Source organism: Bactrocera dorsalis, chromosome 2 (genome assembly GCF_023373825.1).
Source record: "Bactrocera dorsalis isolate Fly_Bdor chromosome 2, ASM2337382v1, whole genome shotgun sequence".
Lineage (NCBI taxonomy): Eukaryota > Metazoa > Arthropoda > Insecta > Diptera > Tephritidae > Bactrocera > Bactrocera dorsalis.
Window position 1 is genome coordinate 91,533,306 of NC_064304.1, and position 21,501 is coordinate 91,554,806.

Consider the following 21,501-nt stretch of genomic DNA (forward strand, 5'->3'; position numbering starts at 1 on the left):
AACATATCTATGGGCAAATTGTTTTACGCTTCATCTAACCCATATTTTCGACCTAAAATTATTGCAGATATTCTGCGTAAAGCTGCGTAAACAACAACTGCGAACCCCAACACAAGGTAACTGAACAATAGCAAGAACGTCGCCATGACTATATCCCCTGGATGAAAAATTTATTTTAAATCAGATTAGTAGATGACCAATGTGTGATGTGCTTTGATGAGATTTGTTGTGGCATTCTTTGCCAAGTTGATGGATAAAAGAAAATTGATCAACCAAAAATTTTAAAAGGTAGATTTTTTCTATTAAGCTCTCCGAAAAATGTGTAAGTCTTTAACAAAATTTTGTTCTGATTATGGTATTTTAAAGTGTTTGAAATTGCTTTCATGTACAGAAGGTCTACTCCACTTCATACAACCTTTAAATCGTACTGCCTTAAATACATTCAAAGCTGGAGTTCTTGTGTAGGTATATTCGGAAGAATCGAGGTACAAATTCGCTGAACTACCTGACACCTTATTGCCATTTTTGATATTTTTACCTTTAATATGATTTTTGAAGTGTTATTTGTGTTTTTTTTTTTCAAAGGTAGCTAATAGCAAGCATTGTGGAACGATTTTATAAATTCAGAGCGAGGTAATTTCTCTTTTACTGCAAATTCGAACTCAAATTTCCATAAGTTAATTGCTGCCCACATAATACATCCCTCGCTTTGCACTGATCCGAAAATGAAAAAGTTATTTCGAGAAGTAAATGTATAAAGGTAGGCGGTATATTGATCTTCATGTTTATTATTTTAGCCGAAAGGGTTTTACGTCGTTATTGTTGACATAAAAAGTTGCCTCAGAGCTTAGAAGGGATAGGAATAAATGTAAATTAAAGACTCACATATACATATATCAATGTGAATTGTACATTTGGTACAGAAATATATATATATATATATATATATTTATATAACTCAATTTGTTTCATATGACTAGTATTAGCATATGATTTATCTTCAAATATGCACTCAAGTGGCTGTAGGCATTTTATTGAATTTTATTCAAAAAATATTTCTACACTCAAGCTAATAAACGTTCATAATTATACATACATATGTATAAATCAACTCAAGTAGTTGCAGTTAGTTACCGTTACTTTAAAATCAGATTTATTTCATGCTTAAAGTATTTTACTATTTTCTACATAATTTTTTCGTTAAGAGCTCTTCATAATCAATTAAATTTGCATTTGACTCAATAATACAGATTTACCGATTTTTCCGATTACTGAGGAGTTTTGGGAGTATAAATGTATAGAAAAATTATTTAAATTGTATAAAGTATAACGTCGTTAGGACCTCAGCGCTTACAACTCGGAAAAGCAAGGCACATTTGTTTGAGTATACGTTCAGCACACTGATCCACTGAGATTTACCAAAGTAAACCTGTGATAGAAAAAATTTCCAAGTTATTGTATAAAATTGGTCGGCTTCGCTGGTTACCTTTCACTGTGAAATGGTTGGCGGTGCCATTGTGAGAACAACTTGACCACGAGACGGTTTTAAAGTCTGTTAAAGCAAAGGCGTGGCCACATATTATGGCGAATAACAAAACGATTTCTGAATACAAAAAAATCGTTTGTCATTCTAATTGTTATTCAAAGAATTTTCAGTCCATGTAGTACTATATGTACATACGTACAGCAGCATGCCTTTTATATTTCGGAATTAGAGAACAAAAAAATAAAATAGTCTCAATTAAGATCTATATATTTCGGCATGTGTTTGAACCAATTTTCGAATCACTTTTGCTGATATGATCGTGGTGTGGATACCATGCGTTCTAAACGTTTCAACCGCCTCTTCCGATGTCGCAGCACATTTATTCTTAGTTTATCTTATTCGTATGGCAATGAAAATTAGACGTTCGATGCCAAGTCAGGCCTTTACGGTGCTTTACTCATTGGATCGATGTTTTAAGTGTTCAAAACAGCGGCTGATTCAGGCGACGCATGAGAACTCGCATAATCGCGGTGAAGTGTAATCTGTCGTCGGTGGTTTCGGTGATTTGTTGAAGGACAATTGACAAGCAAATGGTTGTGTACCGCTCGGAATTTACTGCTCTATATATTTCTAGTGATATGGTTTCGACATATTACGTTTTTCTAATAAAACAGGCAACCATTTGCTTGGAAATATACTTTTGCTCGAACAGCTTTTTGGATTAGGCTTATTTTGAACACCCATACAATCGCCTGTTGTTTACATTCGGGCTCATATATACATACGTATAAATTCACGAGTTATCGCCTGTCAAATTATCATAAACGTGTGTCGAAGCACAGTTATCGTATTTTTTTTACCATTTCTCGTTCTTGTTCAATCGACACGAGCCTTTTTTGAATTGACAAATTCTGTGGGATCCTACGAGAAAACAAATTTCTATTAATTGAAATTTTAAAGCAATATTGAATGTATGCTAATACAATTAATGTCTATAGTTGTGTAAATCTCACGATAGGTCACATGACGATCTTGCAAAATCCAGTTTGCCACAGCATCAATAGTTTCCGTAAGCACAACAGATTTTGAATGTCCCTTTAAGAAATTCACATCGAAATGATTTACGACTTCGATTGAATTCATCATATTGTCGATAAACGTTGATCCTTGATGGGATTTCATCACACAAAATTGAATGAAGTTCACAGATGCGCCGTTACTGAGGTAATTCACATCGAAAGTGTTAAAAAATAATAGCGTAAACATATTTGCGATCTAATTTAATTTTTTGGCTATAAACTTATAGTAACTTAAAATATTCATTTCGGCCAAAAAATGAAATTAGATCGCGAACTTGATGTTTCAAGTCCCAATATATAGAAGACAACCTACGTAATTCTTTATGAAATCACCAATACCAATAAAAATATATATATTCAGATCCCATATCAACAGACCAGCAATTGTGAGATTTCGTGGAGCATAACTTAAACACAGCATTTCCGTGGCATTTTTCATACTTACCAACACACCCCCTTTAAACATTTCCACAGTGACCGCCGCTTGTCCAATGCACAATAACATAAATGTCGTTATTCACATTGTGTCGGTTCGCCTGTCGATATTCGCGATTTCGACATGCGCAGAGGGTACATCAAATCTTCAAGTGCAAGGCAACAATACATGCATGATGAGTTGCTCAACTTCCTGCGACACTTTCCTAACACTTGCAATCGCCTGGAGGTCATGTCACTGCTATTTGCACGCCGACAACAATGCCAACAACAGCAGCAGGTAGTCACCGCTGACAACATTGACATTGTTGGCTTCCTCTTGCACTACAACTTTCCTTGTGTCATCATTTATCGTTGCTTTATGGCGTACTATGCAACGACACTGGCGCGCTGTTGTTGTCAGCGCGGCGACTACACTTTTGCGGTTTTACCTTCCTTATTTCGCGACATGTTGCATTGTTGTTCGTGTTGTTTGCTGTCGTTGTTTCTGCCATGTTGACTCTAATAAAAATGAATTATCACCGTGTTCGCCGTTTCCATATATATTCGCGAGCTCTTACTGCGCTCTAATGCTCCGCTACACGTATGGCTTTGTAACTGTGTGTGTGTGTTTCAACAATTTTTTATTTGTTTTGACACTTTTCCTCTTTTCCACTTGCCAATTTGCTGTATGCAATGCTTTATTACCGCTTTTGCGTCACTTACCAATACTATTCGTTGATTTGTTTTCTCCACTTTGCTATTTCTTACTCCATTTTAGATTAAATTCTTGTGTGTTTCGTGATCAATTTTGTTCACACTGTGTTCAAACAATAAATTTCAATGGCAATCACCAAAGAGTGTTGTTTGGCACGTACCGGATCGGTATTTGGCGCTTATTTTGAAATAGTTCATATCAAGTAATATGGTTGTTAGCGTTGTTTTGCCACATTCGTCAGCATTTTTATGAAATTACACTGAGTGGAAGTTATCACTTCATTCATAACAAATTCATTATTTCACATACCTCAGGTATTTCTTCAGCGTTTTAGATGGAAATCGTGATGTTGCAAATATCTTTGAAATCAGTCTGGAAGCGGTTTCAAAATCGTGTGTTGTCAGCCGTAGTTCTTCGGTATGAGTGCAGTCTATTCAAAATCTCTGTCAGTTGACTTCAGTGTCAATATTTTATTCAGTATCCTTAAATACTACAAATACAGAGAATACTATAACTAATACTCCGTTCCAAACGAAGTGAGCTTTTCTCAACCTACTTTGCTATATAATGGGCTTCTCTGCCTGCCGCTTTAAAGTTTCTGTTTATACTCGTATACGTTTAGTTTGTTTATGAGTACAGTTACTAAATAAATAATTAATCACTCGATAAGTCGATAAGTTATAACTAAAAGGCAGCTGCGGGTAAAAGTTATTTGTTTGAATACTTGTAGTTATTTACTTTTCGTAGCAGATGTCAAAGGAATTTGCCAATGTATTTATATAGAATGTAGGTAAATCAGTCGAATGCACTATTAAATTAAACAATCGCTTGCGATTTGATTGTTTTTGTGTACATACTCGACGCTGCAAATCGACAAAAGTGCTAAGCAAATAATTAATATGGTACACACAATTAATTATCTATGCAACATTGTAAATATTTTGTTGTAATGGATATACTGCTATCGACAAATGTGCAAAACTGTTAATTTCAAAGTTTCAATTCCGCGTAATCTCGGTAAGTGCTCCAAATAGTAAGAATTTGTTCAGAATTTTAAATTTCTGAAAACTACCAACATAACTTCTATTTCTGCTTTGGCGTGCTTTTCGGTTTCGGCTCACCTTTGCCACGTTATTCCTCCGCCGATTGATCGTCTGTTTGCAAGTCGAGCGCATAAACCCAAGACTCATTGTCAGTAATGATACATTTGATGACATACTAATAGGCGGAAAGTATTATTTCTCAGACGTTAACGCGACGCAGTTTTTCGAAAAAAAGTGGGTGATTCTGGAACCAATTGTGCTTTCACTCTTCTTAGGCCCAAAATATCTTTCAAATTTCAAATGATTTTCAATGATCCTTCAGATATTTCAACGATGATCTCTGACTATTAGTCGTCGATTCTCAAGCTCCAATACTATTTATTTTATTGGCGTGTTGATCATCAGTTCATGTTGATGGCCGTCTCGACCCTCTTTGAATAATATGTACCAATCAAAAACACTTGCTTAAGACAAACAATTATCACCGAAAGCCTTTTGGAACATTCAGAAGGTTTCAACTTACGGAAAGTTGATTCTGAACACAAAATTTAATGGAATTGCTTTATTGTATAATTTCAGTCATTGTGAAAATCGCCGAATGCACTTTATGTACTTTAGAAAGACTAGCGTATACTAAACACTAATGACAGTCATACCAACCCAGAATAAATTTATTTCGATGAATTGGTTTTCGCCCGAAATTTGAACTAAAAAGTCTTACTATTTTTTGCCCACAGAGTACACTTCCTATCGACAAATTTTCCTAAATGCCCTTACGTCACTTTCAAAGTGAACTCTCTGATTAATTTCAAGTGGACAACCTGCAGTTACTAGATATTCGTATGTATGTATGTACAAATGTGCATCAATGCATATATATAAGTATGACGCATTTTGTTTGTCGTTTCGTTTTCTATGAGCCGCTATTTATAGCTGTAATCGCACTCGCATTTGTACACAGATATTACAGCTGTACATATGTATGTGTGCTTGCATATGCATTCAGTCATTTATTTGCTCATATTGTTTACAAATGCAATAAAACTTTAGTCAAAAGCACGATATGAGGCACTAGCAATGCATGTGTACACTTATAATGTCTAATATGTACTCACATACAATGTATTTATTTATTTATCTATTAAATGAAAAATAATAATACAATTATTATCTTACAGAGCAAGAAGCACTAGCTGTCAGGGCTTACGGCTTACTGCTCTAATAAAACTATATTTTGTTAGAATATTAATATATTAGCCAGTAAAAGGTAAATATAAGATCAATATTACTGTCAGTACAATTATTAAAATAATTGATGTTAGTAAAAGAAGTTATTTGGATGTAAGATAACTTGGAATTAGAGAATTAAATTTACTTTCTAAGGCCATTTGTGGACAACAATTCGGCTACCTTGTGGATGTTTTCCTCAGAAAAAACCTTGAGCGTATTTGAAATGGGCTGGTCGTCAAATAGTGCGTTTCTAGTTGCACTAAACTTAGTGCATTCATCGAGAAGATGTTTAACTGTAAGTGATGGATAAGTGCAGAATTCGCAGCGTGGTCTATTTGAACCGTCTGGCAGGTATGAGTGCGTGTCCATAGTATGCCCAATCCGAAGTCGAGTAAAAGCAATAATGTCGGCAGGTGGACGGAATATGTGGCTGCATGTTTGCCGTATTGAAGTTCGAGTAATAGTTTTGCACACTGTTCCAAGAATTTGTTTTCTGTTCTTTAAGGAAGTTATTGACGAGTAGGAAGATATCCTTCGTCACCATATAATTGAAGGTAAATAATGGCTCCCTAGCTACGGATTTCGCTTTCAGATCCGCTAATTCGTTGCCAATAATTCCAGCGTGACCAGGAATCCACATAATTTTGATTTATTTGCCTTTTTGTATAAGTTTTGGGCGCATTTTAGAAATTAGGGGTGCCTTGTTAGTAATATTCATGATACTAGCAATAGTTGACATACAGTCTGTGCAGATTATCGTCTTGTCGTTAGATTCTGAGGCTGCTAGTACTGCGTTGTATATTGCAACCGCCTCTGCCGTATACACCGATCCATAATTTGGTAGGTGCCCTGCTATTGCTGTCTTCCCATCGGCTTGGACCACAGCGAATGACGTGTGGTCCTTTGACTTTGACCCATAGTTGTAGTACATTTTCCATTCGTTCCGAAAAAGATCTCTGTATTCTTCAAAAAGGCGCTGGAATACTGTTGGGCTTGTCGTTGGCTTGGTGTGCTTTGTTAAACCGAGAAGGAAAGATGAGTAGCTTAAGTCCCAAGGTAGTGAACTGACGGGAGGCATAAAAGATGGTTTCGAGTTTATTCCTAAAATTTTAGCGTATTCCAGCACTCTGTGCAATGTTGGCGTGCGTCTTGGTGTTTTATTACATATCTTTGTGATAGTGTCATACATAATACTATTTCTGCAGAGAAAGATCTTTAGGATAACCCTCATAGTGGTATATTCAATTCTTTCTTATAATGTAGGCATTCCAGCTTCGGCTAAGATGCATTGAATCGGGCATGTTCGAACAGTTGCATGATGCGTCGAAGAGATCAGTTTTATATTACTCTCTGCACTATTTCCTTATATTGGTAAGCCATAGTCAATCTTCGATAATATTATAGCCTTAGTAACATTAATTAAAGTATTTGGATGGATAAGGAAGTATTTAGAAGATAAATATTTAATAATATTTAACTTGACAGCTAGGCTTTTTTTTAATGGTGGAGTTTTCTTCATATCGTATGAAATTCTATCTGCGCCAGGAGTTTTCTCTGACAGAGAAGATATTGTGCTTTCGAACTCTAGATAAGTGATCTCTGATTCTATTATTTTAGCTGGTGACTTAAGCTGATTGTAGCTGCGACTCAGAGTTTCATATTTTTTATCTACATATAAAAGCGGAACTAAAGTTCACGTCGCTAGAATACGTAGACCAAGTGGAGGCAAACTGTTCAGCTATCGCCTTGGGATCGAATATTGGACCAGTTGGGCTATTACGAGTAACAAAATGTATATTGACTTGGGAACGAAGAACCAGTTAGCATTTTAATGTCCTACCAAATCTTTTTAGGATTAGAACTGGGATTTATTTCTGTGGTAAGTTTTTCGAAGCACATTCGTTTTGCTTCTTTAGTTTTTTTACGAAAGATACATAACATTTGCTTTCTTGTATAAAGTCAGGTTGTCTTCTGTTCTGGAACGCTTGTATTGTCTCCAGTTATGCTGTTTTAAATTTCTTAAGCTCTCCAACTCCTTTGACCAGTATGGAACTACTTTTGTATGGGGTTTGAAACAGTTTGCGGGATTGAAAGGTGAGCTGCAGACCTTAATACTTTCTTTCGCCTCTTTATCAACATTTTGAGATACCGAGATTTGATCGCAGAACAGAATTGCCTTTTGCGTGTATTTAGACCAGTCTGCTTTTCCTGTCAGGAACTTTGGTTTAGGAAAGGTCTTTGCAAAGGATGACGTTCAATTTCGGTTACTATCGGGTAGTGGTCACTACCACACAAACTGTCAAGAGTTCGGCTATTCACTTTTGGAGCTATATTGGTAAAGCAAATAGATAGGTAGACGTGTGTAAAATAATTATGAGTTGAAAAACGAGTCGGGGCACCATCGTTCAATAAGGATTCAGAATTAATCCTCTTTGGTTGGTTCGGGAGAAGCCCCATAATGGAGACCACGAATTCATATCTCCAACCATTACGGGCTTGGGTACTAAGGAGAGAATTTGCTGAAGCTCAGCAAGCGTGAAATTTTGTTGTGGGAGAATATAACGGGTGATTTTTTTGAGGTTAGGATTTTCATGCATTAGTATTTGACAGATCACGTGGGATTTCAGACATGGTGTCAAAGAGAAAGATGCTCAGTATGCTTTGACATTTCATCATGAATAGACTTACTAACGAGCAACGCTTGCAAATCATTGAATTTTATTACCAAAATCAGTGTTCGGTTCGAAATGTGTTTCGCGCGCGTGTTTTGTTCAGCGATGAGGCTCATTTCTGTTTGAATGGCTACGTAAATAAGCAAAATTGCCGCATTTGGGGTGAAGAGCAACCAGAAGCCGTTCAAGAACTGCCCATGCATCCCGAAAAATGCACTGTTTGGTGTGGTTTGTACGCTGGTGGAATCATTGGACCGTATTTTTTCAAAGATGCTGTTGGACGCAACGTTACGGTGAATGGCGATCGCTATCGTTCGATGCTAACAAACTTTTTGTTGCCAAAAATGGAAGAACTGAACTTGGTTGACATGCGGTTTCAACAAGATGGCGCTACATGCCACACAGCTCGCGATTCTATGGCCATTTTGAGGGAAAACTTCGGACAACAATTCATCTCAAGAAATGGACCCGTAAGTTGGCCACCAAGATCATGCGATTTAACGCCTTTAGACTATTTTTTTGTGGGGCTACGTCAAGTCTAAAGTCTACAGAAATAAGCCAGCAACTATTCCAGCTTTGGAAGACAACATTTCCGAAGAAATTCGGGCTATTCCGGCCGAAATGCTCGAAAAAGTTGCCCAAAATTGGACTTTCCGAATGGACCACCTAAGACGCAGCCGCGGTCAACATTTAAATGAAATTATCTTCAAAAAGTAAATGTCATGAACCAATCTAACGTTTCAAATAAAGAACCGATGAGATTTTGCAAATTTTATGCGTTTTTTTTTAAAAAAAAGTTATCAAGCTCTTAAAAAATCACCCTATACAAGTAAATAATCGTAAATTTAAATTCTATGGATATCTGAATGTCTAAAGAAGCTATATTTGAATGGATTTCGAGGCATTTATGTGGAATGTCTTTTCTTACTAAAACGGCAATACTTTATTTGTTTGTTAAACTCTGAGGTAAAAGAAATAGCTAACTACTTATTTGGTACAAAAGCTTCTTGTAAGGCAATGAAGTGTGGTGAGATTTCTTTAATGAGAATTTCAAGTTCAGTGTAATTGTTGTAGAAGCCATTTATGTTCCATTGAAATTTATTGAACATAGAGCGAATAGGACAAAGAAGAATGAATTAAATTTCGTCATCGTCTAAAGTGGGCATAATTTGATCATAGTCTGGGTGACTGTATTGTTGAGTAATTAATGGGTTGGTTTGTGGATTCGCTGATAAATGAATGAGAGGAGTTAGTTGCTTGAGGTGTGGAATTATTAGCAAAGCTGTTAAGAGTGTTGTGGGAGGAAGACTTGAGAGAAACAAATGGGAGAGATTGAGGGTTTACTGGATTTATTGTGTTACTTTTCTCTGGAACATAATTTAGTTTTAGAGCGTAAGAAGAGGTTCCTGAAGTGTTTAAGTCGTTGTTGGCGTTTGGAGTAGGATATGTTTCAGCAGTGTTAGTACTCTTTACAGTGTCAGTGTGAGAAACTTCAGAGGAAGTTTTATTGGATTCTTAAGTTATATGAATGGAATGTGCTGTAGTTGTGTTGAGTTGTTGTAATTCTTTGATTCGTTTCGATGATAAATCAATTGGTCGCAACATGCCTTACGGTTCGACTCAACTTATTGGGGATCCGAATATTGTAGCCATCTGTTTATATGAAATGATCTTAGTTCTTCAAATTATATCTCGGTTACTTTTGTATAGAACTTAGAGAAGATTAAAATTTGTTCATGCTGACGTAATGCGAACCTTTATTCGAATGAGGTCATACAGGTTACTAAGCTGAGCACATTAATGGTATGCCAGATGGAGGCTAATCAAAAGTGCATCTATAGCAATCGTTGTCAGGCTTTTAGAGGCATTAAATTTTTATAATGACCAGAACTTTGCTTATTACATTCAAGGTCAAATATTATGTAATAGAAAATACCAAACAATTGTTACGATTTCATTATTTTTCAATAGAAGGAGAAAGAGCAATAAATAGAGTTTTTGTTACACTTTAATAATATTTTTTCTAAGATACACATGAATATACCAGTACATATACTTCTCGAACATATGTCTCAAAATTGCTTTAATTCATACTTTTGTCGAACTTGAGCAGCTTCATAAATAGAGTCCCCACAGCAACATTAAACAATTTTATAATATACATATATTTATTTAAAATTATAAATTGTCTTTTACACACCCATGGTTTCTAATAATTTCATTTCACTCGCGCGTGCAATAATTTAAAGGAAACTACACTTTTAGTATTGATTTTCAGATTTTAAAATCAAAAACAAACAAACGACACACGGGCACACGATGCATTCCACCATAAAGCACTGCGAAGAACCAAGCATGAATTTGTATGCAAATATTATTTGGAAAAGTTCTCTGGCCTTGAAGCGAATGAGATGAACAATTGCTGGAACAACAATAGCAACTAAGGCGAATGCAAATAGCAAATGCCTGTGGGTATAATAAAAATCAATGCTTTAATACATTTTTATTAGAGCGAAAGCGCCGCACAATCGCCGCTCGAAATAATATGCTGTCAACACGAATCAAACGCTCCACTGACTCTTTCTGGGGTCATTCAGCGTCAACTGTGGCCAGACTTTTGATATTTGGTAATGCATGAAGGCAAATTTCTCTGCCCGTAGCCGTGCTGGGAGTTTGCTGTTCGGTAGACTTATTGCACTTTGAATTCCAATGAAATATGACGGCGGGAGCAAGGCACACAGGTTGGCCTGATTGATGATAATGCAGCATGGCTTTGGTTGTGAGTTGGTGGGAAAACTTTGCGCACTAAATAAATGGGATTATGCAATTTGAAATTTGAAACAAAAATATATGTTCTAACACAAAGTTATTATTTTGGCAGTCAGGTGTGTTCTCGAGAGCTTGTTACTATTACGCGAAGGTATGAAGATGTGCGCCCAAAAATATATAAATTCATATAAAAATTAAAATGATATACTAGAGGAGACCATAAGCCTTTTAAATGCATTCAATTTAGTAAACCAATTTATGGTATTTTGTAATATGCCATTAAGGCACTTCGTCCACACTGGTGGGTGACTAGGTGAAGCTGATACAGTACTAGAGTATCAAGATTTTTCAGCCAGTATACTTATCCATCAATATGCTTTGAGCTTTCCGAATACTTAAATAAATATTTCTAGTAATTTTTTATTAAAAAATGTTTTATTATCAAAAACATAAACAACTGATTAATTAACAACAAACAACTTAAACTAATTCTCACATTTCAGTGCGTCTTCTTCTTGATATCCTTACGCGCAAGCACAAATTGTAACCAACCCCATACAGAACGTATCAGCAGCAAGATCAGCAACAGCACTGAAGTCAGACCACCAAATATGATCAACATGCTATCAATACTATGATATTGTATGAAGCTCAAATCTTGTCCGGCGCAATGTAAATGCCTTGCACCCTTATGCCGCACCACATATTCCACCCAATAAACTGCCAAGTCCAAAGGATTCATTGGCTGATCGCGATATTGCGCTGATATATCCGCTACACGCTTCGTATAGCTCTCATCATTCAACATACGTTCAATGGCCGACTGGAATTTCTCTTTCGTTAAACCATTGTAATCAACCCCTATACCATAGCCGCCAGTTTCGGCGCGATTCATATTGAGAAACTGATCGGCGAAGATCGGTATGCCAATAAAAGGTTTGCCATGATAAATGGACTCAGTGGTACCGAGTAAACCGCCATGCGTAATGAAGAATTTCACATTCGGATGTGCCAAAATGTCGCTCTGTGGGAACCATTCGCTGATATAAACATTATCCGGTTTACCTTCAAGTTTTGGATTTTCGAATTTCCAAAGTACACGCTGTTTTAAGCCACGGAATGTTTCAAGTATTGCCTGACGTTTATCCAAAGACATAAACTCACTACGCAAATAGGAACCCATTGAGAAGTAGATTACTCCATGATTCGCTCCGTTGATAAATCGTTCTAAATCGGCTGGTAGTGGTGAGCGTGTTCGATTGATGTGCATGCCTCCAACTTCGATCTGATTATGGACATAAGGGCGTGAGAAACTCAGCGAGACGTGCTGATTGAGCAGTACTAAGGCAGCGTTGCGACGCACCTCGTACATATCACGTTTGTTGTTGGGAAAATATTCCTTATATATAGCTGCTTGTTTTGGCAAATAATATAGATCGAGCGACATACGTTCGAAAATGCCAAATACAAAGTTAATCGCACGTTGCCACAGCGTCATGCGTGCATTGAATGACAGAAAAACGCTTGGCACATACGAAGGTGGGCTAGGTGAGCCGACCTGTTATATTAGAAAGAAGAGTAAAAATTTAATTAGTGTTTTAATAATGGGTATTCCATTTAGAATATCTACCATATCTGTGTTCCAAGCATGGGCGCCGAAGGTGCTTAGACCTATTAGTGGCACATTGTAATGTTCACTTAGTCCATAGAGCGCTTCAGCGAGAAAAACTTCACAAATAACAGCATCGAAGGTCTGATTACTAGCAAGTAGTGCTTTAACATTGCTCTCTTCTAGAAATGTGCGCGTCATATTAAGCCCCATTGCTTGAAAAATCAATACACTTTCTGCAAGACTGCTCGCAGGAGATTGCAAAATGTGCCCTCCCGCCGCTGTTACATCAATAAAATAAATAAATGTAGGCAGAAATATTTGATTAAAAGTGTTTAAAAATTGAATTAGATCTATTTTCTTTGACTATAAATATTTTTTGTTAAATCTTACATCGTGACTCATCAAGTGCCCGATAACTGAGAACAATCAAAGATATACACTTTCACATTTTGACCGAATGAAAGTATCCCCAAAAAACTCGGACATTTAAAAGAGCGACTTGATCAATTAGATGTTAGGTTAGGTTATACTTTGTTTTCATCACCATAAACAAGCGTATTTATCTAGGTTCGGTTAAGTCGCTGGGTTGATTCAAAATCGACGAATTCTATAGCAGAACACAAGAGGACATCGGAAACCGACTAGCTTCCGATCGGCTAAAATTGAAAAATGGTGTTCTTTCTAGCAAACTCATCTGCATTGCGGTTTCCGGCGATTCAGCTTCTGCTGCTTTTTCAGAGCACCTACTGCTACCCTAACGTTAGTCACTGTTTACTTGCAACTAGAATTGATTGAGAGCTCTCAATAGAAAATTTCACCCACTACTTTTCCTCTTAACTTCGACCCAACCGTATAAGAGATCACTGTACCCTTTCTTATACACTTCGCACCGCCCACAAACTTCTCGCATGTAAAATCTTCGACAAAAGGTTCCGCGATACAATGATCTGGATTGTAGGGAATGCAATCGAAGTAGTTGAGAACTTTAGTGTGTCTTTACTCACTGCGCCTCGTATACTCTCCTTAGTCTAACAGCAGTAAGGTTTCTTGGTTATACAAAAGTTTAGCAGAACGTTACTTGTAAATAGTGCATATACAGGGTTTGTCCAGAAAGTAATAGAACTGAGTCGTTTTAAAAAAATTTATAGAACCAATCGTAACTATTCTTTGAAAACTTTCAAAGCAGGCTCCTTCTGCGTCGATGCAGCAGATTTCCAAGCATTGAAGGCGTCACGGAAGGCATTTTCCGAAATAGCCTTGAGAGCCGAGGTGCATGCTGCTTGGATCCTCTCTGTCGTCTCAAAATGCTTGCCTTTAATGGGCGTTTCAGGTATGCAAAAAAAAAAAAAGTACGGGGGGACCTGTAATTACGTTATTCAAAAAATGGTGGTCATTTTTGTACATGTTTAAATTTTCTTGGCACATTTTACTAGCCACAATTTCTGGTCGTCAGTGAGCACTTTTGGGATCATCTTCGTGTACACCTTGCGCATATTCTAGCTCGCCGTCACAATGTCATGAACCACAGATTTTGATAAACTTAACATCTGGATAATTGAACGAATACTTAGTCGATGATCTGAATTCAAGACTTTGCGCACACGAGTCACATTGTCAGTGTTTATCGAAGTTGCAGGTCTCCCAGCACGGTTTTCATCAATGATCTTTTCCCGGCCCTCCAAAATAGCCTGACACAGTTTGTTAGCTAGAAACGCCCTCTACTGAATCCAGTCGGTGTGCGCACGCTCCGAAGTACAGTCGCGGCGGAAGAAAATCAGTCGTATTACTTTCTGGACAAACCCTATATGTTTTCTGAGTTAATGTTGTTTACTCTCTTGAGTCTAAGTGTGCTTTGAAAAATGCATGCAGCTCCATCGTGTGCTTTTTCAGACGGTGGTTAGCCTTTATAACTTCATACCATTTTCTATATACTTATGAGTTTCTGGTAAAGCCAGCTTTAGAAATGAACCGCATAATATTGAGCTTAGTGGATAAGTAAAACTAAAAGTATTCCACAGTCACTGGTATGCTTTGTATAGGAACAATAGTACACATTTCCATATGAACACAAAACTCACAGTCGATTGGTGACAGTTTATATGTTTCTATGTCAACATAATTATCCATTGGTTTCTTCAGCGGAAATGGTGATATGACGGTGACAGAATGACCCCTACGCGCCAACTCCTTTAACAGCGCTGTGCCGACGATATTATGTGATTTGATCCGGCTATGAAGAACGCCCAAGAAGCGGTAGGCCTGCACATTGTGGGCACACAGCAGAACTGAGGCGATTAAAATGACACTTAAGAAATGCATTTATTTATTTTGCTCTCACAATAAAAACACACCATTAACAATGTGAATATATGAAAACTATATAATCTTTAAGCAATAACAAATATCATCACACTTCCTTATTATTAGTAAACACAACAATTCATGCACGACCTCTCACAATATTTATTTAGTGTTTTGCTTTGTAAGAATAGGAATTGACTGAGCAAATACAATACATATGTGCCGTTATTTATTTAAATGATGTTTGACTGATATGCAAAGCGCACTTATGCTCTCCTCTGCTCTTTTACAACCTCTCCATATGATTGCATGTGCTTCAGCTAACTTACTTCATAATTAAATGTTATTATTATACATATTAGCATGACACAAGGCACACTCTCTTCTTGATAACAGATTTGCCTATGAAATGAATTAAAGCCCGTTAACAAACACTTGTGCTTTGCTAAATAAAAATTAGTATTGAGATAATTAATATATCCGAGTTGACAGGTGAAAAAATGCTAGAGTTTAAATTGTTGGTAGCACGAGATTTTATGACAACCAAAACATTGCGTGACATGACGATGAACTAAACAAACGACAAAATAAGCGCACCGTGTCTTGTTTTAACTTAAACCTAAATCCGTAAATAAAAAGATAATGTCAAGCGGAGTCGTTATCGTCACTTTGATTGATTTCAGCTATCTGACAAACAACTGAAAACAAACAGAACACATCAAATTTAAATATTAGAACAAAATAAAAATCATCATTATTTTTCTTTGATTCATTACGTTAAGTTATTATCATTAAAATTAGCTTAATAATTATGAACAAGCAATTTCAATAAAATAAGCATTAAATAATACAAGTTTTCACTATTACAATTTTTGAAACATTTTAAATTAATTCTCACATTTTAGTGCGTCTTCTTCTTGATATCCTTACGTGCAAGCGCAAATTGTAACCAACCCCATACAGAACGTATCAGCAGCAAGACCAGCAACAGCACTAAAGTCAGACCACCAAATATGATCAACATGCTATCAATACTATGATATTGTATGAAGCTCAAATCTTGTCCGGCGCAATGTAAATGTCTTGCACCCTTATGCCTTACCACATATTCTACCCAATAGACCGCCAAATCCAATGGGTTTATTGGCTGATCGCGATATTGCGCTGATATATCCGCTACACGCTTCGTATAGCTCTCATCATTCAACATACGTTCAATGGCTGACTGGAATTTCTCTTTTGTGAAACTAGTGTAATCCACACTTATACCATAGCCGCCAGTTTCGGCGCGCTTCATATTGAGAAACTGATCGCCAAAGATCGGTATGCCAATAAAAGGTTTGCCGTGATAAATTGACTCAGTGGTACTGAGTAAACCGCCATGCGTAATGAAAAATTTCACATTCGGATGTGCCAAAATGTCGTCCTGTGGAAACCATTCACTAATATAAACATTATCCGGTTTACCTTCAAGTTTTGGATCTTCGAACTTCCAAAGCACACGCTGTTTCAAGCCACGGAATGTGTCAAGTATTGCCTTACGCTTCTCCGCAGGCAAAAATTTGCTACGCACATTGGAACCCATTGAGAAATAGATGACTCCATGTTTCGATTCTTTAATGAATCGTTCCAAATCGGCTGGTAGAGGTGAGCGTTTTCGATTAATGTGCATGCCTCCAACTTCGATCTGATTGTGGACATAAGGACGGGAGAAACTCAGCGAGACGTGCTGATTGAGCAGCACTAAGGCAGCGTTGCGACGCACCTCGTACATATCACGTTTGTTGTTGGGAAAATATTCCTTATATATAGCTGCTTGTTTTGGCAAATAATATAGATCGAGCAGCAAACGTTCGAAAATGCCAAATGCAAAGTTACCCACACGTTGCCACAGCGTCATGTGTTCATTGAATGGCAGTAAAGCACTTGCCACATACGAAGGTGGGCTAGGTGAGCCGACCTGTTATATTAGAAAGTAGAGTAATATTTAATTAGTGTTTTAATAATTGGTATTCCATTTAGAATATTTACCATATCTGTGTTCCAAGCATGGGCGCCGAAGGTGCCTAGACCTATTAGTGGCACATTGTAATGTTCACTAAGTCCATAGAGCGCTTCAGCGAGAAAAACTTCACAAATAACAGCATCGAAGGTTTGATTACTAGCCAGAAGCGCTTTAACATTGTTCTCTTCTAGGAATATGCGGGTCATATTAAGACCCATTTCATAGAAACCTCGCACATTCTCTACAATACTTTTCTCAGTAGTTTTCAAAAGAGCAGATGCGGTGTCTACAAAAAATAAATTAAAATATTTGTAAGGAAAATTATTTGTTTTGAAGTTAGAAATTCTATTGCTCTTTGATAGCGTTTTGCTAAGAAAAAATGTCTAGTTATATGAGTCATAATTATTAGTACAATATTAGTTTCTTATAAAAAATTGCTTATGAAAGCAATTACGAAATTATCTAGTTAATTTCCGTACAAACAATTACTATAATATGTTGATGCAAGAGCTTTTTTCATCTAATTTTAATTAGATTCTCGATTTCTGATTTGCGTGACAGTTATATGCTAGATTCGCAGCTCTCTATATACTTATCACTGAATATATCGCGTGTATTCCATACGAATATTTACATAGTTATATATGTTACATACGTAATATACGTTTTACCACAGTGTGCAAAAAATAGCAACACTTTTTAATTTAAACTTCGCGTGGAAACCCATCCGTCGAAATATTTTTGTTCTACGTTGGTATGACTGTCATTAGAGTTTAGTAAACGCTTGTCGTTCTGAAGTACATAAAGTGAATTCGGCGATTTTCACGTGAAATATTGAAATTATTCAATATAGAAGTTCTATTAAATTTTGTGTGCGGAATCAAATTTCTGGTGCCGAAACATTCAGAATCTTTCAAGAGGTCTTCGGTGATAATTGTTTGTTGCGAGCAAGTGTTTTGAACGATATAAATTATTCAAAGAGGGTCGAGAACGGTGATCAATCGGCCGAATAACGTGGCAAAGGTAAGCCGAAGCCGAAAAAAGCAGGTCAAGGTAGGTCAAAAATCAAGAATAGACACTTATTTTCAATTGTCAACAAGGAATACTATTTGAGTGTTATGCGTCGTGTGTGCGACGCTATTCGTAAAAAGAGGCTGGAATAATGGACCGACAATTCTTAGTTTTTACAACACGAAAATGCACCGTCTCATACTGCATTATTTCTTCGTGAGTTTTTTGTCAAAATTTCCAAGCAATAGTGTGCCATGTTTAGCTCCGTGCAAGTTCTGGCCATTTCCGCTCTGGGGCGTCAATTGAAGCCATTAAACGTGAATCGCTATGTGCATTCAAGGTTATTCCAGAAATTAATTTTAACAACTTTTTCGAGGATTGAAGAAAATATGGATATGCGTGTTTTGAGCCGAGGGAATTACTTTGAGAGGAACGACATAGATTTTGCAGTAAAAATTTATTTTAAAATTATAATTATTTATAATTTAATTTATTATTAACAAAGTCTTCCTATTTTTTCATAGTGGTATGTATTTTACAAGATATAAGTTTGTGCGCTCTATATGTTTTAATTAAACAAACTTTTATCTTATCGAAATTATTGGAAATGTAATATTAGAGTTCGTAAATTAAGAGTTCAGAATTCCGCCCAAAAAGGGCCATAACCTTATTTTAGCAATCTTAATAATACCTTTAATATATCTTTATAACAAAATTATCTCAAATTTGTTAAGACGTTCCTACACCTAACATAATATTAGAATTGTTAAACAGCTGGTTGACTTATGGTCGTAAGGATTCGGCAATATGTAAGACATACGTACTAGAAATACTTTGTGTACATACTTAATATGAGACATGCTAAACTAGAATAGGGGTCCTTGAGCTACTCTAGATCGCCTTTAATATTTTTCGAATTTCGTTCTTTTGGCTTATATGTCTTCAAATTAATTAAATTAAGCGGAAATATTTCGATTAGCATGATGTAAATTGATACTAAATATTCATAAGTTCAGGAGGAGAAGGGCAACAAATCACCACATATACCTATATGTACTTCAAAGATAGACTTCAGTTTACACTTGAGATGATGCCGACATTCTTATGTTAAGTTGTGAAAATGGCAGAAATCGAACGACAATTTCATCTACTTTCCATACACAATCCGACCATAAATTGCCACGCAACTGGAGACTGAATATGTGGAGCTCAGTGATTACGAAAATTTGTTACCAAAAGTATTGATAAAAGTCTGAAATAAGTTATTAACATGCGCAGAGAATTTTTTCATGATACTAGTGTAGCTCTACATACTACCTTGTATAACCTTCGAACTTTCAGTTTACTTGTTACCGCATGTATCGGTCAATTAATGAGTTAATGACTAGTTAGTGAAGCTCAGAGAGAGAGAGAGAGTATGTGATGAAATTAAGTGAACAAGTTTTCTTTAAAATATAATGGTTAAGTGCTGAATATGAGTAAAATTGGCCAAGACCCTTTCCTCATATTACCATACATGTGTCTAATAAATTAAGTTTCTTTGGTTGAGTTTACACCGCCAAATTAAACTAATGACCGCAGTCCAATCAATTTGGCATACTAAAATTCCTTTAGAACGATTTTTCTGTGTTATGCGTTGCTTGAGTGTTAACAAATGTTATGAAATTTTTACAAAGTCACTTATAGTTTGTCATTATTGATATTTCAATATTTTTTAATTACAATAAGCTTCAAAATACAAAGTGCAGGTACACACATAATCAAATACGATACGATAATAGAGAACCGAGATAAGTACATATAAGTCTACGTCTAAGCTTATGCACTTATGCGTGTTCATGCATGCGCAGCGGTTATCACAGTGAATTTGTCATTTGTGTATTTACAAAAACAAAGCTTGGTCAAGCGTAGACCTTATGTTATGTTGAATTACACAATGGTTTAAAGTTGTATGTTAAAGCAAACAACACTCAAATTCTTAATGCTTTTGTTATTAACGCTCTTCCGCAGTGACAACGTCGTTGTTGTTGTTCTCTTCTAATCACGTTTGAGTAATGTCGCCATTCTACGATTCTACCGTCCGTAACGTGGATATTTACGCAAATTGGATTTTTCTCGTAGAAACGAGTTAGCTGTTCACTTGATTACTATGCAGCGTGGCCAGACTCGATATTTTTTTTGAATTAAAACTTAAACTTCAATATATGAAATACTCTTAAACTTACTATTAATTACAGTTGAATACAATTATTTATAAACAGGTGGGCAACATTCAATAATTGAATTACAGTTTTGATGTTTTCCATTACAAAAAATTAAAGCGGAAAGGCTAGCTGTGTGCATCAACATCTTTTCACAAATAGAGCAATGGCAACATTGCATAATGTGATCAAAAGAGCACAACTGATTTCTATGTTACGTTGTCACTACGGAAGAGAAACACATCGGTCACTAACTGAAGCTTAAGTTCTAATGTTCACAGCACTCACTCTCCATGACTGCCTTAATAGTAGGTATTTCAATGTCAAAATGATTCTCCATCGGCTTCTTTAGTGGAAATGGTGAAATGACAGTCACCTGGTGACCTCTACGCGCCAGCTCTTTCATCAGCGCTGAACCGACGATGTGATGCGATTTGGCGCCGGTATGTATAATGGCCAAGTAGCGGTAGGCCTGCACATTGGCGGCACACAGCAGAGCTGTGGCCATTAAAATGACACTAGGAAAGTGCATTTATTTATTTGATACTCACTACAAAAGCACAATATTAACAAAGTGGAATTTATGCAAACTATTTAGTTTTACTTAATAAGAATAAATGTTCTGATATTCTCGCAATATCACGCACTTAAAAAACTACAATAAACTACTGCGACGATCACTGCGAAATAATCTTAGCGAATGTTGCTCGTTTTAAGAGAACTGACTGACTGCCCATTATCCAAAAAAATATTCTTTTATATATTTCGATACATATTCATACATATTTGCACATTGTGTACGAATAGATTAGTGCTGAATTCACAGCTGATTGTATATTTGTAAACAGAATGTATACCTGAGAAAATATACAAATACACAAACATACATATGTATGTTTTGAAAGTAGCTATACTCTTCCCGCTCTCACGCAATGTTTACTGTAAATTGGACAACGATTG

At 36.3% G+C, this 21,501-nt stretch overlaps 2 protein-coding genes and 1 long non-coding RNA gene across 6 annotated transcripts; all 3 read right to left on the bottom strand.

Moving 5' to 3' along the window:
* Positions 1 to 1,112: 1,112 nt before the first annotated feature.
* On the bottom strand, positions 1,113 to 4,940 carry LOC109579831 (uncharacterized). 2 transcript variants are annotated; one of them, XR_007421812.1, is made up of 3 exons: positions 4,819 to 4,940; positions 2,470 to 4,187; positions 1,113 to 2,407 (listed from the first exon to the last, which is right to left on the bottom strand). It is a non-coding gene; the product is annotated as an uncharacterized LOC109579831 (long non-coding RNA). The 2 variants fall into 2 exon arrangements; XR_007421811.1 differs by lacking the exon at positions 4,819 to 4,940 and adding an exon at positions 4,254 to 4,790.
* Positions 4,941 to 11,827: 6,887 nt separating this feature from the next.
* On the bottom strand, positions 11,828 to 15,901 carry LOC125776552 (UDP-glycosyltransferase UGT5-like). Of its 2 annotated transcripts, XM_049449243.1 has the most exons (4): positions 15,375 to 15,901; positions 15,102 to 15,308; positions 13,042 to 13,301; positions 11,828 to 12,969 (listed from the first exon to the last, which is right to left on the bottom strand). In XM_049449243.1, the coding sequence occupies exons 2-4, from the start codon at positions 15,148 to 15,150 to the stop codon at positions 11,911 to 11,913; spliced, it is 1,368 nt and encodes a 455-aa protein (XP_049305200.1). In that variant the 5' UTR covers positions 15,151 to 15,308; positions 15,375 to 15,901; the 3' UTR covers positions 11,828 to 11,910. The 2 variants fall into 2 exon arrangements, with proteins under 2 accessions (XP_049305200.1, XP_049305199.1); XM_049449242.1 differs by having other exon boundaries at positions 15,102 to 15,901.
* Positions 15,902 to 16,055: 154 nt separating this feature from the next.
* Positions 16,056 to 21,289, bottom strand: LOC105230262 (UDP-glycosyltransferase UGT5). 2 transcript variants are annotated; one of them, XM_049449240.1, is made up of 4 exons: positions 21,146 to 21,275; positions 20,830 to 21,091; positions 17,356 to 17,615; positions 16,056 to 17,284 (listed from the first exon to the last, which is right to left on the bottom strand). In XM_049449240.1, exons 2-4 carry the CDS (start codon positions 21,071 to 21,073, stop codon positions 16,226 to 16,228), a joined length of 1,563 nt encoding a protein of 520 aa, XP_049305197.1. In that variant the 5' UTR covers positions 21,074 to 21,091; positions 21,146 to 21,275; the 3' UTR covers positions 16,056 to 16,225. The 2 variants fall into 2 exon arrangements, with proteins under 2 accessions (XP_049305197.1, XP_049305198.1); XM_049449241.1 differs by lacking the exon at positions 20,830 to 21,091 and having other exon boundaries at positions 21,093 to 21,289.
* Between the last annotated feature and the right edge of the window lie 212 nt (positions 21,290 to 21,501).

What these genes read in the sequence shown, in the direction of transcription:
- LOC125776552 (XM_049449242.1), bottom strand. Translation starts at nt 15,342, where the DNA reads ATGCATTTCTTAAGTGTCATTTTAATCGCCTCAGTTCTGCTGTGTGCC. An exon ending in TAAACTGTCACCAATCGACT is followed by an intron (nt 13,302 to 15,101) that starts GTGAGTTTTGTG and finishes TTGATGTAACAG; the next exon opens with CGGCGGGAGGGCACATTTTG. An exon ending in ATGCTTGGAACACAGATATG is followed by an intron (nt 12,970 to 13,041) that starts GTAGATATTCTA and finishes CTAATATAACAG; the next exon opens with GTCGGCTCACCTAGCCCACC.
- LOC105230262 (XM_049449240.1), bottom strand. Translation starts at nt 21,073, where the DNA reads ATGCACTTTCCTAGTGTCATTTTAATGGCCACAGCTCTGCTGTGTGCC. An exon ending in TATTAAGGCAGTCATGGAGA is followed by an intron (nt 17,616 to 20,829) that starts GTGAGTGCTGTG and finishes TATTTTTTGTAG; the next exon opens with ACACCGCATCTGCTCTTTTG. An exon ending in ATGCTTGGAACACAGATATG is followed by an intron (nt 17,285 to 17,355) that starts GTAAATATTCTA and finishes CTAATATAACAG; the next exon opens with GTCGGCTCACCTAGCCCACC.